The sequence below is a fragment of the Poecilia reticulata genome, chromosome 21, assembly GCF_904066995.2.
Source record: "Poecilia reticulata chromosome 21, P_reticulata-male-v2, whole genome shotgun sequence".
In the NCBI taxonomy this organism is placed as follows: domain Eukaryota; kingdom Metazoa; phylum Chordata; class Actinopteri; order Cyprinodontiformes; family Poeciliidae; genus Poecilia; species Poecilia reticulata.
The window spans coordinates 23263269-23280287 of record NC_088850.1 but is presented as its reverse complement, the minus strand read 5'-3'; the positions used below and the strand labels follow the sequence as shown (position 1 = coordinate 23280287).

At 41.6% G+C, this 17019-nt stretch overlaps 1 protein-coding gene across 3 annotated transcripts in view; it reads left to right on the top strand.

Annotated features, from left to right (window-relative positions):
- Positions 1-725: 725 nt before the first annotated feature.
- lama4 (laminin, alpha 4) overlaps positions 726-17019 on the top strand; it is a 43676-nt gene continuing 27382 nt past the window's right edge. For 2 of the 3 annotated variants that reach the window (XM_081602698.1, XM_081602699.1), the window contains exons 1-11: positions 726-1555; positions 9204-9302; positions 9382-9509; positions 10355-10435; positions 10605-10819; positions 12371-12471; positions 13258-13438; positions 14795-14875; positions 14960-15111; positions 16032-16142; positions 16739-16850. In XM_081602698.1, the coding sequence (XP_081458824.1) occupies positions 1442-1555; positions 9204-9302; positions 9382-9509; positions 10355-10435; positions 10605-10819; positions 12371-12471; positions 13258-13438; positions 14795-14875; positions 14960-15111; positions 16032-16142; positions 16739-16850 (1375 nt within the window). In that variant the 5' untranslated portion in view covers positions 726-1441. The remainder of the gene's footprint in view (positions 1556-9203; positions 9303-9381; positions 9510-10354; positions 10436-10604; positions 10820-12370; positions 12472-13257; positions 13439-14794; positions 14876-14959; positions 15112-16031; positions 16143-16738; positions 16851-17019) is intronic. The other variant, XM_008398526.3, reaches the window with a different exon arrangement.

Genomic DNA, 17019 nt, shown 5'->3' with positions numbered 1-17019 from the left:
CTTTATAGCAGGGGTGGGCAACTCCAGGCCTCGAGGGCCGGTCTCCTGTAACTTTTACACATGTCTCTACTTCAACACACCTAATGAGGACGGTAGCAGGACTCTGGAGAACTTGACTGCACTGAGGAGGTGAATCAGCTGTTGGATTTCAGTGTGTTGGACCAGGGAGACATCTAAGAGTTGCAGGACACCGGCCCTCGAGGACCAGGATTGCCCACCCCTGCTTTATAGGATAACAAGCTAGAGCTGGATTAAAGGCGACTAAACAGGGCTGGTGTGAATCACCCTTAAATTAACCAGTATCTGTACCATGTGTCTTTGACAGTACTGGAAGAGAAGGAAACTGTCCTGGCAAATGTTAGTCTTCCAAATCAAGCATGCTCCCTGACATTACAATAACTACCAATACTTTGCTAATGGTAGTAAAAACTAATCAATCATTTCCATTATCATCACCCTTCTGCTTATCCTTTTACATTTTTTTTTTTTTGGAGAAATCTAGAAACTAGTATGCTAGTGGTCTATTTTAGTCAGAAGTGTTAAGCACGTTGTGTTTTGGTGTGATATCGCTTCCATACACATATGGAATGTAACTTCCTGTTTATTAGTCACTTGAGACACAGCCTCCTCATGGCCCCACAGGCTAACACTGCATGCCGTTCAAGCATTTGGAGTCGCACGAAGCACGAAACAGGAGCTTTCACACTCCATTTTCTAACAGTATCCAGGATGTCTGGCGTTCAGGCGCTTCCTGTGTAGCAGCCTGACACAGTCCCTGCAAATTCAGCCGCTTTTCAGGTTCCTGACCAGGGTAAACAAACAGAACGCTAATGTCCTGGGCTGAGAGCAAGACCAAGATCTAAGAGCAGCTGTTTGGTTTCTGTCCACTGACTGAAGAGTGAGTGTTGAAGCTTTAGACCTTCTGCCCACCCTGGCTGAGTAGAGGGGGAGGGGTAGTCACTGCCTGCTCAAACCAAGGTGAAAAGGGTGCCATGGTCCTGGAAATGGAGACGAGTTGAGAGCACTCAGTATGACTCTGCCAATTGGGTTGGGGGTGGGGTGAGCAGTTCAGATGGGTGCACTGTCTGCCTTGAGCCGTCAGGAGACAGAAATCCTTCTCTTGCTCCTTTCTCTCTCTTTCTGTGTGTGTGTCTCTCTCTCTCTCTGCCTCCCTCTCTCCCTGTTTCGCTCAGTTTCCCATCTGTATGTGATTTGGGCCCAGCTCAGGGAAGAAGCAAGACCACAAGGGCAGGGAGGGAGGAGAGAGAAGAGAGGAAGTCCAAAAAAGTTAGTTTTACAGGATTCAGCTCGGGCTGATACAAGGGGCAGCGCTGGATCTGGACATCAGGAGGAGTGGAGAAGTGAAGTTAAAGACTGACGAGGCCCAGAGGACACTGCTGTGACTGAGACAAAGACGAGGGGACGCTGGTTAAACCTAAATATGGCTGCAATACCCCTGTCCTGCCTTTGCCTTGTCTCCATCCTCTCAGGAATTATCTGCCCAACTTCTGCCAGCCGGTTGCGGTACAAGGAACCACAACAAACTCTCACAAAAGTAAGAATCTTAAAGCTTTCAACTGGTCTGTTGTTCATGTTGTTTGGCACGTTGCTTGGTCTGACTGTCCTGACCTGCTCCTGACATGATCCATACATCATTTTGACTTATAGGCAATAGGTCTGCTTTCTAAGTGAGAAAAACATCGTCTGTTTGAAACTTTACAAATACTCCGCCCTGTTTTGGCAGTGCATTATGTCCATAATGTTGGTACGTGTTTGCATTAGGGTTACCCTGAGAATGGAGCTCAGAAAATCTCCGGAGATACTGTCTCCCCTGCTGTCATGTGCCTGCTGCCCCTCCCTGACAGTTTCTTAATGGAAACAAGCTGCCAGGCTTTGAGCGAGGGTCGAGGGAAAGAAAACCAAGAGGCAGTACAGCTTTAGTCCCACTGGCTTAGCTTAGCCTTACCAGATGAACAAAGTGTGATATGTCATAAACCCAGAGGACCTTTTAAGAAGTCTATAGAACCACCCTCATTTCTTCATGCTTGACTTAGAAAGGCAGACCTTGTAGGGATATGCAGAGATCTGAAGTTGTACCGCAAAAGGCTATAGTTGGTTGTTGGTTATAGCCAAGTTATAAATAGAATCAGAAAACTATTTCTTTCTTGTTTGTTTATGAAGGGGGCATATTATGCAAAATTTGCTTTTGGCACATTTTTGTACTTCCATTTGGAAACAAAATGCCAAAAATAACATCCAGCAATTCTTTTTCTGTTAATGTTCATTGATTTCTAGAAAACAAGTTATTTAAAACCCTCCTGGTTATATGGTCACAAAGACCGGGCATTGCCCTTCACTTAGCAACCTCGGCCAAGCCCAGCACTTCAACTAGCCACCCAAGTTGAGCTCCACCCACTATATTATTAGAAGACAAACACATTTGGTCAGCTAGTTTTACTGCTGTGCAAGATGTACAATGGCTGCAGGAAAATCCAAGTTTTTTTGGTTGACTTGCCAGAAACCCCTACATGTTTGATGGTTGTGCAGGAGGCTCTTCTTCTACATCTGGGCCTTTAATATTCTATTTACAGCCATTTTCATTTGTAGCAGTGAGTAACTGAATTTAATATCAACTTCCTAAAATAATAGCCAAAGTCATTTTTGCCAAAAGACGTGGCAAGTTTACTTTTCAAAAATCACTTTGGGCAAATCTTTGACCATTATTTAGGAAGATGATGATATGGATGATGGTCAGCGATGGGAGCAGAATTAGTGGGGATGAACAGTAATAATATAATAATGTATATCACAATAGACTCTATACTAACAGATAATTTGTCTGACAGAATAATTAATCACTTATGCTATGCAGAACTGCACAGCATTCTGGGAGATGTAGTCAGAGGAGAGGTTTCAGCTGCTCAACCTCTCACCACCAGCTAAGCAATACTAAGCACTCACTCATTTGTTACCAAGCAACAGCAGCACAGTGCTTCATAACTGCTTAAAGTGGCAGTGTTATGTAAAATTGACTTTTTTGAGCTTCGCATCATGTTATAATGTTACTCCCTTATCACAAACATACCTGGAGTGTTGCCTTGATTATTTTATGTATGTTTGAGAAATCCTTTAATCTCCTTGGCAACCACTGGCCTGTGCAAAATGTCTGAGTGGACCTAGCTCCGCCTACGAGATGCAGCTCCTCTTCCTTATATTTGATATATACAGCATTTTATAACATCTGAAGGCTACATAGTTACTTGATTGTGCTATGAAATGATTCTATGTTGTTGGAAAGCACATACTATCCCTTTAAAAATAACAACAGTGTGTGGAGTAAAAACCGTGGATAAAACAGGATAGGTCATGCCACCGCTTTGGCAGCATTTAAGATAGTTAAAACTGAAAACTAATCAATAATTATCAATATTGACTTATATCGTGTTATGTTTTTCAGTCATATCCTAAGAAGCAGCTTTCATTTTTTAGCAGCAACATTACAAACACCCTCTGTCATATCTACCATGGTCAGTCTTCCCACTGCATCCATTACAATACACAAAGCTGCCTCTCAGCCGGTCCACTCCAGCCGCTTTCTGACGAGGCATTCCAGTATTTACAATGCATCAGTTCAGCTTGAACTGCCTTCAGAAAGCTCTGCAGAACTGCCATCAAACACAATAGCAGGATCTGGTTCTACAGATGAACGGTTTGTAAAGTAAATACTCTCTCTGGCACTGCAGCTTCATGCCTGTGCAGCCACACCATCATTCTATAGTTTTGCAGGAAGCCTTTATTTCTGCTGAGTGTGTACAGTAAGTTTGGCAGAATAAACCTTCAGTCACATCTCTTTATCATGTGTTTGGTTAGTTTTTCCTGCAGTGAGGAGTAAATCTGGAGTAAAACAGCCTGACTCATCTCCTCCCATCGCTTTATGCTGTGCTGTTATTATAATAGCTTGGAGAAGTGGGTGGTGGAGGTTGGGGGGTATCAGACACTAGATTCAAGTCTGGTGAACATCCTCAGGAAAACTCAGATCCCAGGTCATGAGAATCTCACCCGGCCTCAAAGTCTCAGGCAGTGTTTCCTCTCAGGGGAATCTGAGGTCAAAAATGTAAGAAAACAAAGAAAGAAAACAAAGGAGAAGCGGAGGCTCTGTTTTAGTCATACAACGCATTAGAGATTAAACTTCACAGACTCTGTTGCAGTTTTCAATCCTTTTGCTGACCGGTTTAGATTGACTTTCAACCACTACCAGTGTCACCATGTGCTGGTTGAATCAATGCAGCACAAAACATTTATTTATTTATTTTTTTAGGTTTGCAGGGATCTAAAATAAATTGGGTATCTGTTTGCATCAAAAAGATGTAGTTATGGCCAAGATGATGCACTTTTTAGATGACATACCAAACAATTTCTTGTCTAACATACACCAGTCATCAAAATTAATTAACCAATCTGCTGCCAGTTCCAATTTTCTTCGCACAGTTACTATGGCCAGTTACAGAGCTCACTGGTGGCAAGGCCAGGTTCACCATGGACAGGCTGACATCATAATGAAGTGGTATCAGACAAAGTGACACATGTGTCTTTGTACTGGCTGTAAGATGGACCAGATGTGTTTTGCTGCTGTGGCACAGAGCACAACTCACATAATGAGGCAGACGTCCCAGGTTCAAATCCTGACAGTGAGGGAACCCACAGGAAGTCTGTCCTGTGTGGGAGACAGCGCTCCGTTTTTCAGGATGTTTAACATGAGCTGGCAACAAACACATCTTTGTCTCACAGTCCATCTGTGGATTAAATGCAGTATGAATCACAAGCATCCACAGCTGGATGTCTGTGGAATGTTCCACCCTCTGAATGTCAACGTCCGGCTGGCTGTATGTAGCAGGGAGGTCAAACGCTGGGCGTCCTTCTGGCCGCAGCTCACAAAGTGCCATTGTAGGCATCATTGAGAGCTGCAGCTCCTGAAGTTCAAAGATGATCTGAGGATGTAAGAGTGTGTGTGAGACACCAAGAGACAGTGTGGAACATCCCGAGACATGAGACAGGAAGCTTCAGCTCAGACCTGCTTCCTCAGAACAACAAGCTGATATGAAAGAGACTTTTTTTCAATAGATTTAGGAGAATGGTTGGAAAGCAAAGAAAGGATTACAATATATCATTATATTAGACATCGTTTAACACATTAGTTTTAGTTTGATATTAATAAATATGTATTTCCATCATGCTGCTATTTGCTTCTCAGATGGTTGTGATGGTGGGGAGGGATGGGGGGATGCTGATGTGGTATTTGTTTGATCATGCAATAGTGATACAGCAAAGGATTATGGGGAATTAAGGCAAAGCAGAGGGAACTGATGTGGCTGTGGGGTTTTTTGAGGTATCAAAATACATATAATACGTATAATATCAGTTATCGGGCATAATAGCAAAAGTAGTATCGAATATTGGCATTTGCCCAAATTTTCAAATCGGTTCATCTTTATAAACTGAGTCAGCTGCCTCTCCTGGTCCCCATGCCTCGCTCTTCTCTGCTCAGAGTGTTTAAGTTTTCTCTGACAGTTTCTCCATCCTGGCTCCATGTATCTGCTTTCCAGCACACTAAACTCTACATTTTCTTTGTTTTGTTTATCAAGGACTCAATGCATAGCTTTCTGCATTTGGGTCCCTTAAGCCAAGCACAACAATTCTATGGCATTGATTCGGAGGGGCTGATTAGAAATCCATTCCATATTGGATTTCTAGTCAATCCAATATGGAATGGTCTGTGTCTGTTTAATTCCCTTCACTTCTTAGTTATCCACCAGTTTCTGTTGGCAGATGATAAAATCTCAGTAAAGAAAAACAAAATATCCAACTTTTAAAAAGTTGACCTTCAAAAGTTTAAGGGGTATCAATCGAGGCATTTGAAAAGAGGGAAGGCCCAATGGAAAACAAGAAAGCAGACAAAGAAAGCAGGAGGCGGTGGAATTTATTCTGAAAGCTGTGAGGCAATCAGGGCGAGCTGAGAGGAGCGCCGTGGAGAGTTCCCCACCGCAGTGGCTGCAACAACAGTCTGGTGAGACATAGTTTGAGAGCCGAGGAGAATATACTGTGGAGGAGATCAGTCAGTTGATTTCTCAAGAGAAGGAGGAGCAGAGCTGGAAGTCTGTAAATGGAGGCCAATAAACAAAACAGACTAAAGCCACAGGGAACAAGAATGAGGGGAAGCAATAAAGAAAATCCATGTGTGTCAGTTGGATGTAAGGCAGACAGACATTACATGGACACTAACATGTGCTATGTGTGTTTTAAATGAAAAATTATTCACCAGGCATGAAGAATCCTCTAGGTCAATCTGGAAAGACTCAGACGGACAAAAGGGGAGCAATTAAAAGATTTAATGACAGGAATGAATAGCACTTCTTTGGCGCTCGGACCCCGGCAGCTAATTTGAGCTGAGATTTGATGTGAACTCGATGAACATCCCGATAACTGACTAGGGATGCTCTCCCCCGGGGCCCGACACTGGTGGGGGTGGTCAGGAAAGGGTGCCATCCTAGAGAGCCGAAGGATGTGGGTGGAGAAGGGGAGGGGGTGGGTTGAACGCAGCTGGGAAGCGGCTGACGGCTTGGGTGTGAATCCTTTATGCAGAGCCTGATAGCTGATTGAACAAGCCGGGTGAGGTCCAGCGCTGAGGTCAGAGATGAGCATGACGTTGATGGGCGAACGGAGGGGGTGGAGTCTTCCAGTCTGAACTTCCGCTTTAGCTCCATAACAGCTGGAATTGGACCAACCAGAACTCACTCAGATTTGACCAAACAGGGTGTTAAAAAGCTGCTAAAGATGCAAATATATATTATTATTATTATTATTATTATTATTATTATTATTATTATTATTATTATTATTATTGTTATTACTACTATTATTATTCCCTTTATGTCAAAAGAACGGCCTTCCTTTCCCCCTCTGCTTCACACTTTCCCCAAGACACAAGCAAATCATTAACGTTTGTTATGGGTGATGAAAATCAACATGACGTGTCATAAATCACAATAGTGTTCCAACTCACACAAACAACAAAGTGTGGTTGGATGGTGTTCCACTCTCCCCCACTCTGTGCACCGGGCACCGTTGATTGGTGGGCGGGGCGAATGGCTTTATAGTTGGGCGGACCGCTGCAGGGCTGTGTCTTTGTTTCTCTCACTGTTGCTACGGTCGGCGGCTACATGTCGGCTTGTGGGTTTGGTCGACTCGTCTGCGATCGTAAGTGGCAGTTTTGCTATCCGTGGCTAAGATCATGGTTGGTTTTTGGGTGCTACACCTGTCGTGCGTTTCTCCAGTGTTGCTCTGATGGCGTTGCCTGCTGTGGCGGGCGGCTTCCGTCTGGTCCTCACCTGCTGACCCGCTTCCTCCCGGGTTAGGCTGTGTTTCCACCCCTGGGTAAGCTACCTGCTATTTAGCTTTTGATTTCTTTTATCTGGATCCACCGTTAATGGGTTTTCTGTTTCAGGCATCTGATTGTGTTTGGAGCTGCAGCACTTTGGACGCTCTGCTGTCTTGTCTTGTCTTACTGTTTGTTTGGCCCGCTCTCAACTAAACCTGTTGCTGTGTGGGCGGGGCGTTACTCCTCTGGCCCCATAGAAGGGCATTTGGAAGCGGATGACAACTATTCGTTCCATTTTCTTTAAGTTTTGTTTTGTGATTGAAGTTACTAATTTTTCTTGTTTTTGATTTACTAATTTCTTTTGCATCGCATGTTTTATTTCTTTTGGAATAATTGATCTTGTCCGTCCTTTTTCCTTGTGTGTGCCTTTTGTTCCAGGGACCGAGTAGTGGGCCTGAAGCCTCGTTTTTAAAGGAAATTGTTTAAATAAAATATTTAAACACCATAAAATACTGAAGAATCTGTGTTCGGGTACATCTTTTTACTTTTAAAAAGATCACCACCTGCTGGTCACAAGCATCATCCATGCTGCTATTGTTGGTGGCAACTATGAACAAGTCAATCAAACGTGCAAAAAATGTGCAGTCCCATAAGCCCCGCCCACTAATCTGATGACTGATCCACCTGAGATAGTTGAGACGGAATCGACCAACCAGTGTGACGGAGCACGAAGACCGCGGCAGCAGCAGTCGCGCAGTCTGGTGAGAAGAACCAGAAGAAGAGCTGAGAATTGAGGAATTAACTGAAACTGATGAAGATGGTAAAATGGCTCCATGGGGATGAAGCACAGCCAGGCTGCTTTTATTTTGAAGATCTGCCGGTGTAACGGCTGTTACGACCGTTCGCGTTTCCCCATAAGATTCTGTTCCCTCAAGGTCTCCTCCCTGCTCCGCAGCACGCGCTTGTTCAGTGCTCTTGTCTATAGAGAACTACAGACACCGTGAAAGCTCAAACGTGTTTCAGCGAAATTGTCACAATTCTTTTTCTTCACTATTTTGCAACTGTGCATCATACACACGGACATAGTGTGTGTGTGTGTGTGTTCACGCGATTCGATGTCCGGTAACACCCAATGGGTAAAGCTCAGAGTTGGAAGCCTGCTTTTGATTCAGAAAGCTGTTCTAAACAAAATAACACTTCGCGTCTCAACAGTCTCCGGGATAAAATCATTAACATTTGGAAACACACCTTAATGAAACCAAAATTTAAAGGTTTGACCATGTCGGTTACAGTTGGAGGAAAAAAGGGGGGAAAAACTCAGCCTGACACCACCACCCCAGTCATAAAGGACGATATGGTAGCATCATGTTGGGGGATGGTTATTGGAAGAAAATAGGCAGTCACCATGAGGAAAGAACATTAAGGGTGGGAATCTTACTGTTTCTCAATTTGATTGATTCTTTGGGTCATGATTTGATCATATATAAATTTTTGATGAACTATTTCTACTGTAATTTATTTGTACTCAAAGGATCCTTGTGATCCAGTCTGCTTTGGAAGGCAGAATGACAAATGGAGACATGAAAGTGTCTTTCTGACATGTATTAAGTTGTATATTAATCCATGCTTAGAAGGAAGCCCTCCATTCCTTCATTCTCAAAACGATCACAGAGTCCACCACACAATCTTTAGTTATTTAATAAAGAATCATAAACACATTTCTCCCCATGTTGGGTAAATGTTCCATATTCATCTTGTCTTCTTCAAGATGCAAGAACCAGATAACATGCACAATGTTGATTAAGTGGGTGAATTTCTTTTTTTTCAGTGTCCAAGAGGTTCCTTTGTCAGTCAACAAAACACCTGTCTGCCATGCAACTGCAAGGGCCACGCCGACTACTGTGAAGACATCACTGGCATCTGTATTGTAAGTATCGCTTTTAGACCATCCTGGGTAATCACTTTGGTGCCAAGTGTAATAAATGACCCCCGTCTGCCACCTCCAGAATTGTAAGGATCACAGCATAGGGGATTTTTGTGAAATGTGTGAAGACGGCTACATCCTGAGCTCCAGAAAGGACGGGCTCCATGCCTGCGTCCCCTGCTCCTGCCCCCTCTCTGTCCCCTCCAATAAGTAAGCTGCTTTTGCTCTTCCTGAGGCGGTCTCAACACTGCAAAAACACTAAATCTTATCAAGTTTTTTTGTTTTTTTTGTCTAATTCCCAGTTCAAATACCTTAGGACATTTTACATAAGACAAAACTAACTTACAAGTAACTTTTTAGCAAGATATAAGAGCTTGTTTTAAGTTAATTCTTAAAAATTGGTACTAGTCCCACTGGCAGATTATTTCATTTGTAACAAGACATTTGGCCCATGTTAGAACTGAACTAGGGGTTCATCAATTAATCGGTAATGATTTCCTTAATTTTGGAAGATCGGTGATTGGTTGATTTTTACGTATGATCCAGTGATCTTATACAGCTTGGCAAAGGTCTAAGAATCAACTACTGTCCTCTTTTGCTGTTGGGTGAGGAAGGTTTGACTGACCGACCTGCCCACCAAGTTATGTCTGCGTGTTTTTAATTAACAATAGTGACCCCAATGTTGCCAACTCAGGAACTTTCTTGCTATATTGAGCAACATTTCAGACAAAGAAAAATGGTATTGGCCAAAATTGGAATGGGCAGGTTAAGCTTTTTAAAAGATCGGCCAGAAAACTGCAATCGCTGCACCCGTAAGCTGAACTAGTACTTTATTTATACTAAGGAATTACTGACATAAAATAAGTTCCTATATCTTGTTTTGTCTTTTTCAAGTGAACTAAGACATTTGCACAAGAAACTAGTAAAAAAATTGGTAGTATTTTGTGTCTTTCTGTTAAGGTTGAGTATTGGTAAGTGAGTCTATTCTCTGACATACTTTTGTGTGTGTGTGTGTGTGTGTGTGTGTGTGCGTGCGCGTGTGTGTTTCTGGGCAGCTTCGCTGTGTACTGCAAAAAAGGGATTAGCACTCTGCAGTGCAAGTGCAAAGAGGGCTACGCTGGAAATCACTGTGAGAGGTCAGAGCTGATCAGAATCTCTTTGTCCACATTGTTTCTCCGCTCTTTGATTAAAGTGATTTATTTTTAAAATCAGTCATATGTAGTGTTCAGCATTAACTGCATCACTTTCCTGTCAAAAGTGTTCATTGTAACCTTGCATTCTATAACTGTTCACACCACACCACAGGTGTGCCCCAGGTTACTATGGCAACCCAATGCTTATTGGTTCATCTTGTAAGAGGTGCGACTGCAACGGCAACACAGACCCCAACCTGATCTTCAACGAGTGCCACAACGTGACGGGCCGCTGCCAGCACTGCTGGGGAAACACAGCCGGCGCCAGCTGCGAGCGCTGTGCCCCTGGTTTCTATGGCGATGCCATCAGTGCCAAGAACTGCAGAGGTAGGGAGGACGGTTTGGGGGGGAGGAATATCTCAAGAAAATACTGTGCCTATTAAAAACATTCACCGCTTTAATTCACCATCATCAACAAAATTTGATCTTTTTGACCAAAAACATTTACAAAAAAAATGCTTCAATGGTGAAAACTGATTTCTATAATATAATGACAGTTAAATAAAAAACATTTAACATAAGTGAAAGCTTAAAGATTCACCTCCTTTAAAGTAACTAAGCTAATTCTGCGAAGGTTCAGAGGTCACAATGAGTGGAATGGAAATCACCTAAATATTTATGCAGTCACTTATTTTATGTTTCATATTTTTAACTTAAACAGTCATTTTATGCAGTATTACAATGAGCTTTACATCATCCTAATATGTTTTTTTCCATCTTCTAAGTCATAACTGGGGTTTTGCCTTGATTCTTTCATGCATGTTTGAGAAATCCTTTAATCTCCATGGCAACCATTCAGCTGTGCAAAACGCCTAGTTGGACCTAGCTCCGCCTTCGAGGATGAAGCTCCTCCTCGGAGCTGCAGTATACAAGCTTCCGAGGTTCTACCTCACAGAACAACTCTCCACCGGCTCCTTCAGACTAGCCAGCAACAATTAGCAAACACCTGGTTGAAATGCACATCTTCTGAGCTCATTATAGGAGCTACTTCTTAGTGCAACACTGGTAAAAACGTTGTTCAAGGTTTAATAGAGGAGATATGTTGTGATGACTTCCTGAAGGCAGATTTTCAGAAAGAGCAGGAGTTTAGGGTAAGACAGAATTTTCCCAATTTTAAATAATTAAATTAAAAAGTCAAATTTCTTTTAAGTCATATTTAATATAACAGAGTTACTCGATTATGCTATAAAATGGCACCATGTGTCTGGAAAGTACACAATGCTGCCCCTTTAATTGTCTTTATTTTGTAGCAGTCAATTTCACTTTCACATTAAAGGTTTTTATTGTATGTTTTTATTGGTTAAAAATGCCAAATTTTGGATCATGATTGATTTGTAGAAGCAATAAAAGGGTAAAGTAATCTATAAATAAGTTTTATAGGCGCATCTTTAATCTTCTTTGAAGAAGTCATGGGGTAATGTCAGTGAGTCAGTTGTCTGCAAGATCGGGACAGGAGGAAAGCTTGTGGACACAGCTGTCATTAGCTGTGGTCTGTTTCTGTGACAGCAGTTGGGCGTTTCTTTAGTGGCAGCATTGTGATGTGATTGTTCTGTCCCAGACGCATCATATGCAGAGGCTGCAGTCCTCAGCGCAGCTGTCTCTGCTGCGATTCCCGGCCCACTTCTCTTCCTGTCCAGCTACCAATAAATAAAGACTTCTAGTGCCACAATAACCTTTAAGTCCTGACTACTTAAGATTAACAGGTGTGTACGACTGTGTGTATGGCTGCTCTGTGGAAAAACAAGTCGAGGCCACCGCTCTGGCTGACAGATTACTGTACAGCTAATTCTAGAACAAACCCCTTTCACCTTGCACGCTGTGTGCTACAAAGCCGCAGGTTCTCATCGGTGTGTGTGTGTGTGTCCTTGTTTGTCCCAGAATGCGAGTGTGACAAATGCGGCACCTCGTCATGTGACGACAGGACAGGAGTGTGTCACTGCAAGCCCGGAGTCAAAGGTCGTCTCTGTGACCAGTGTGAGGTGAGACTGACTGCAGGATTCTGCTCACTAATACTGTGAATCAGTGGTTAGAAGAAACAAATTGTTGTATTTCATGAAAATGTTGAAGGACAGAATGAAAGTTTTCAAACACATTAATCACAAAATCAATGTTTCTCCTTGGCCTTCATTAAATATCTTGACTAACATATTCATGCTGTAATAAAATTTAAATTTCTAGACTATCTGAACTTCATTTTGACCTCAGTAACATTGTAATAACATATGTAAAAATAAAATTGAGCAACAAATCTTAAATACTTGAACTCTGATTAATCAATCTGAATTTCAACCTGAGGTTCTGATCCTCATCTGGAATAAATCAGTTTACCATATTATCAATGGAAAATCATCAACATAGTCAATATGCGTAGGAATTATTTTCCACAAGATGATCAACAACTAAACAAAAATACCTGCTGATTGTATCATACACCACATTGTCAAAAATTTCACACCCAGGAACTTCCCCTTTTTTAACAGTATGTAACAATAATTTATAACTGTTACATAGATATTTGATACAATTCATTTTACATCGACTGCTATCAAAACAATTAATAACTCCATCCCAACTGGACCATCATATAATACTCCAGTGACAGTAAAGGTAGCTCTGGCAAAACTGCACTGTGGTTGCATTTCCTTTCAAATAATGAGCTGCAGCATTTGTTCAGACATTTCACAAACAGAAAAGGAAAATAGTCCCACAGTTCTCAGATTCAATATAACTTGACTTGTTTGTTTTGGGGGGCTTTCTTATTCCAGGAGGGTTACTTTGGCTTCTCCAGCTGTCAGGGCTGCAGGAGGTGTGAATGTGGGCCAGCTTCCCTTCGCACAACGTGCCATCCGCTCACCCACAGCTGTCCCTGCCGCCCGGGGGCCGGAGGCCGCTACTGCGAGCGCTGCCTCACAGGATACTGGGATTACAGTCCATCTGGCTGCCAGAGTAAGTCAGGAGAGCAAATGTTCCTTCTGTCTCCAAATTAGAAGGCAGAGAATTAGAAGAGCTTGTTGAAGAATGGAGTGTGCATTCCTGTTGGAACAGGAAGAACTCAGCCTTCCATTCCCACACCCACGATTGCAGCAGCGCTGGTGTTATCAGAGGAGAATGCGTTAAGAGCTGTGACCCTTAGCCTGAAGACTCTCTGCAGAGAACTGGATGACATCACCATGCAGCTTAAATGTGTATACATTGTGCAGCTGCTAAAGCCATTAATCCCTCAGCAGGGAGACCACAAGGCAGATGTTCAGGCCTCCTGCCAAACCACCCTCTGCAGCTCCTGATATTTATATAGACAGCATAAGTGTATGCCATATCGTCTTGTTTATGGTAATACAGGTGGATTTCTTGACACTGGTATAAAAATGAATAATGTGAAATCAAATGATGACGCCAGTTAACTGAACCTATGCAGCGCGAGGCACAGGTTCAGTTAACTAAACTATAGCAATGCTACCTATAGTTGTTTGCCATCAACCATTAAAGCAAAGAAGAGGCCAGCCGGTCCACAGTCTGGACTAACTTCCACAGAATTCACTGATAAGGGACTGATGTCTAATAGTTTCTGTAGTGCTTTAGCATTTTAGCTGCTGGTGCAGTTGCAGGAAAATGAAAGCTAAAAACAGAACACCAACAGACCATCATTGTTTCAGTGGAGATGTCCATCACACATGGAAAAAATGAAAAAAAAGAAAGATCCTGATCAATACAAAGTGTGTTAGTTTTTGTGGGGTTTTTATGTGACATATTTTGGTGTGTTGAATGTTTCTAAAAGGAAGTTTTCCTTTCATATTAAAACAAGATTTTTAATCTTGCACACAATGTTTGAGTTCTTAAAAAAACATTTAACATGTTATAAAACTGATGTTCTGAGCCGCTGCGGTTTGTTTCATTTGTGTATTTAAGTGTTTTTATTTAAATTTGGTGGAGGATTTCAGAATGTTTTTTGACATTCAAAATTATCTTGTATTTATATTTATTTACCTATTTTATATTTTTCTTTGATACATGGAAACATGTATTGTGTTATTTTGTATACATTTATATGAATACATTTTCAATTCTGGTGACAGTTTCTAAAATGAAATCTGTCTTTAAGTTTGAAATTATATATTTGGCCAAATTCAGTTTTAAAAACAGCATCAAATGTGGAGTATTGTCTGTGATATCTTTATGAAGGTATTTGAAAATATATACTGTGATATCCTGTTTTGGCGATATCACCCACCTTCAGTACAGCATATACAATAAGAGCTCTGAAGTGTTTCATCAGATCCTGACTGGACGTGTGTTTGTCTGCAGAATGTGACTGCGAGAGCGGCCACTGCAACATGCACACAGGAGAATGCCTGTCGGAGGCCACGGTCAACCTCTGCTACAACGGTGAGTGGAGCTGAGCATCAGCTCACCACCCAGCAGACAGGAGGAGAACTGCTTCAACGTTTCTGGATATTTCTCTGCTTCCAGACTGTGATGATTGCATCTGGCAGCTGATCAGAGACCTAACATTGTCCAATAAGACGCTGGACCAGCTAAAGGTTGGAGTTCTGAACATCTCCACGGGGGCCGCTGCCAACGACAGGCTCAAGTACTATAACTACACTGCTCACCTCCTGCAGGTGAACCAGCAATATGCAGTCGTGTTTTTATTTTTCTCATGGCAACAGTGAGATTGTATTTTAACATCACTTTGTAGCTGTTTTCACAAAATGCCTCAAAGATGCAGCATAAATTTTTTTTTTTTTTTTTACATATTTATGTAAAATCACGCAGTCATCACTGTGATCAAACGGGTATTCTGTGAAAAAATTGAGTTCTCTGCCTTGTCTCAGCGCTAACTAGAAACAGCCAGTCACAGCCAGAAGGCGGGTCTTGGCTCTGTCAATATAAATACTGATCTAAATATCAATGCTAACTATAATAAAGTGAGTATTGATATTTGGATCAATATTGGCACAATGAGATCAAGACTTCTGTTTGTATTTCTGTCCCCATATTTTCATCAAATTACTCAAATTTGTTGAAACGCAGGATCAAAATGCCAAAGATAAAGAAATGAATTCTTGATTTAAGAGCAGTGTTTAATACTTTTGTAATGTTTTCAGTTTTAATCTGGCTGAATATGATAATGCTTTTATCTTAAATATTGGAGGAAAAATGGTATTCATATCTGCATCACATCCAGACGAAAGTTAAAAACTTAATCAACTGTTGAATAGATTTGGAGGTTATTAAATATTCACCACCATGTGGCTCCTATTGGGTGTTTTTATGGCTCCATTTTTGCTGAGTATATATTCAGACAACAGTTTGTTTGAAAAGATTATAGCAATCTGTAGACTTTGACATAAATAATGTAAATTATTGCAAAGACTACTTGCCAAAGAAGGAAAGTTTCTGCTCCCACTTTTGGGGACGGCAGTCAAACAAATTATGTCTTAACATCGCTTCAAACCTTTTGCACAGTACAATAATTTTTCCCCATTTTTAACTTTCTGGAATGTTTTGGAGTAAAGAAGCTTCACTGCTTTCCTTTCAGAGGCAGTTTGAAACCTGGAGGAATAATTTGTCTGCAATGAAAGGAAGGACTGGTGAGCTGGAAGAGGCTGCAGATGCTGTGGTGGTGGACATCAACGCACTTGGAGAGTCGGTCAGTAAAGTCTTCTTCTGTTGGATTAAAGAAAAGGAGACGGCTGCTTATTATGAGTCATATTGTTATTTTCACCTTTAAAGATGAATGAATCCTATTCCAGCCCAAATCTCTTACCATGTGTATTATTATTCAGTTAAATGAATTATATTTCAATAAAATACTTTACCCAACCCTACTAAGGGACAAGGGTGTAAAGAAAATCGATGGATGGATGGATGGATGGAGGGATAAAGTACTTTAGCCTTTGTGTCGATGGAATTCCATTGTTAGATACAAGTTTCATTTATTAATAAAAGTTGTTTGGTTTAATTTTCAATTGTATTCTATAACCTGTAAGGTGCTTTGGAAAATGTAAACTTTTTAAGAAGACTCAAAGAACAAACCACTTACTGAAGGTTAAAAACAAAAAGTAATATGACGGCATCTGTAGCTCAGTGCAGAAGAAGAGCTGTTTGATAATTTGTAGATGGCACTGTCCAAATATTATTAAAAAAAAAAACAACTCCTCAAATCCAGTTTTTCTTAGCCCTGACAAGACATGAATTGACCTAATGGGCTGCTGTAGAATCTGCTGTGTTTGTGTTTGTGTTCAGGAGAGCCAGATGAACAGACTGGGGGTTCAGTTGGAAAACGAGACGATGGACATGTTGGCCGTGGCTGAGCAGCTCGGCACCAACCTCACAGATCTCAACAAACGCATCGAAGGTACCAACATGGGCTGTTCAGTCTCCAGATATATTCTGGCAGTTTTGGTGGATGAGAAAAACATTTTTTAATTAGTGGAGCTTTCATAAAAACTGAACTTACAGGTGATAAACAATAATTTGAAATGAAAACGGAGAAGTTGAAGATATCACCACCTATGAATGTGTCA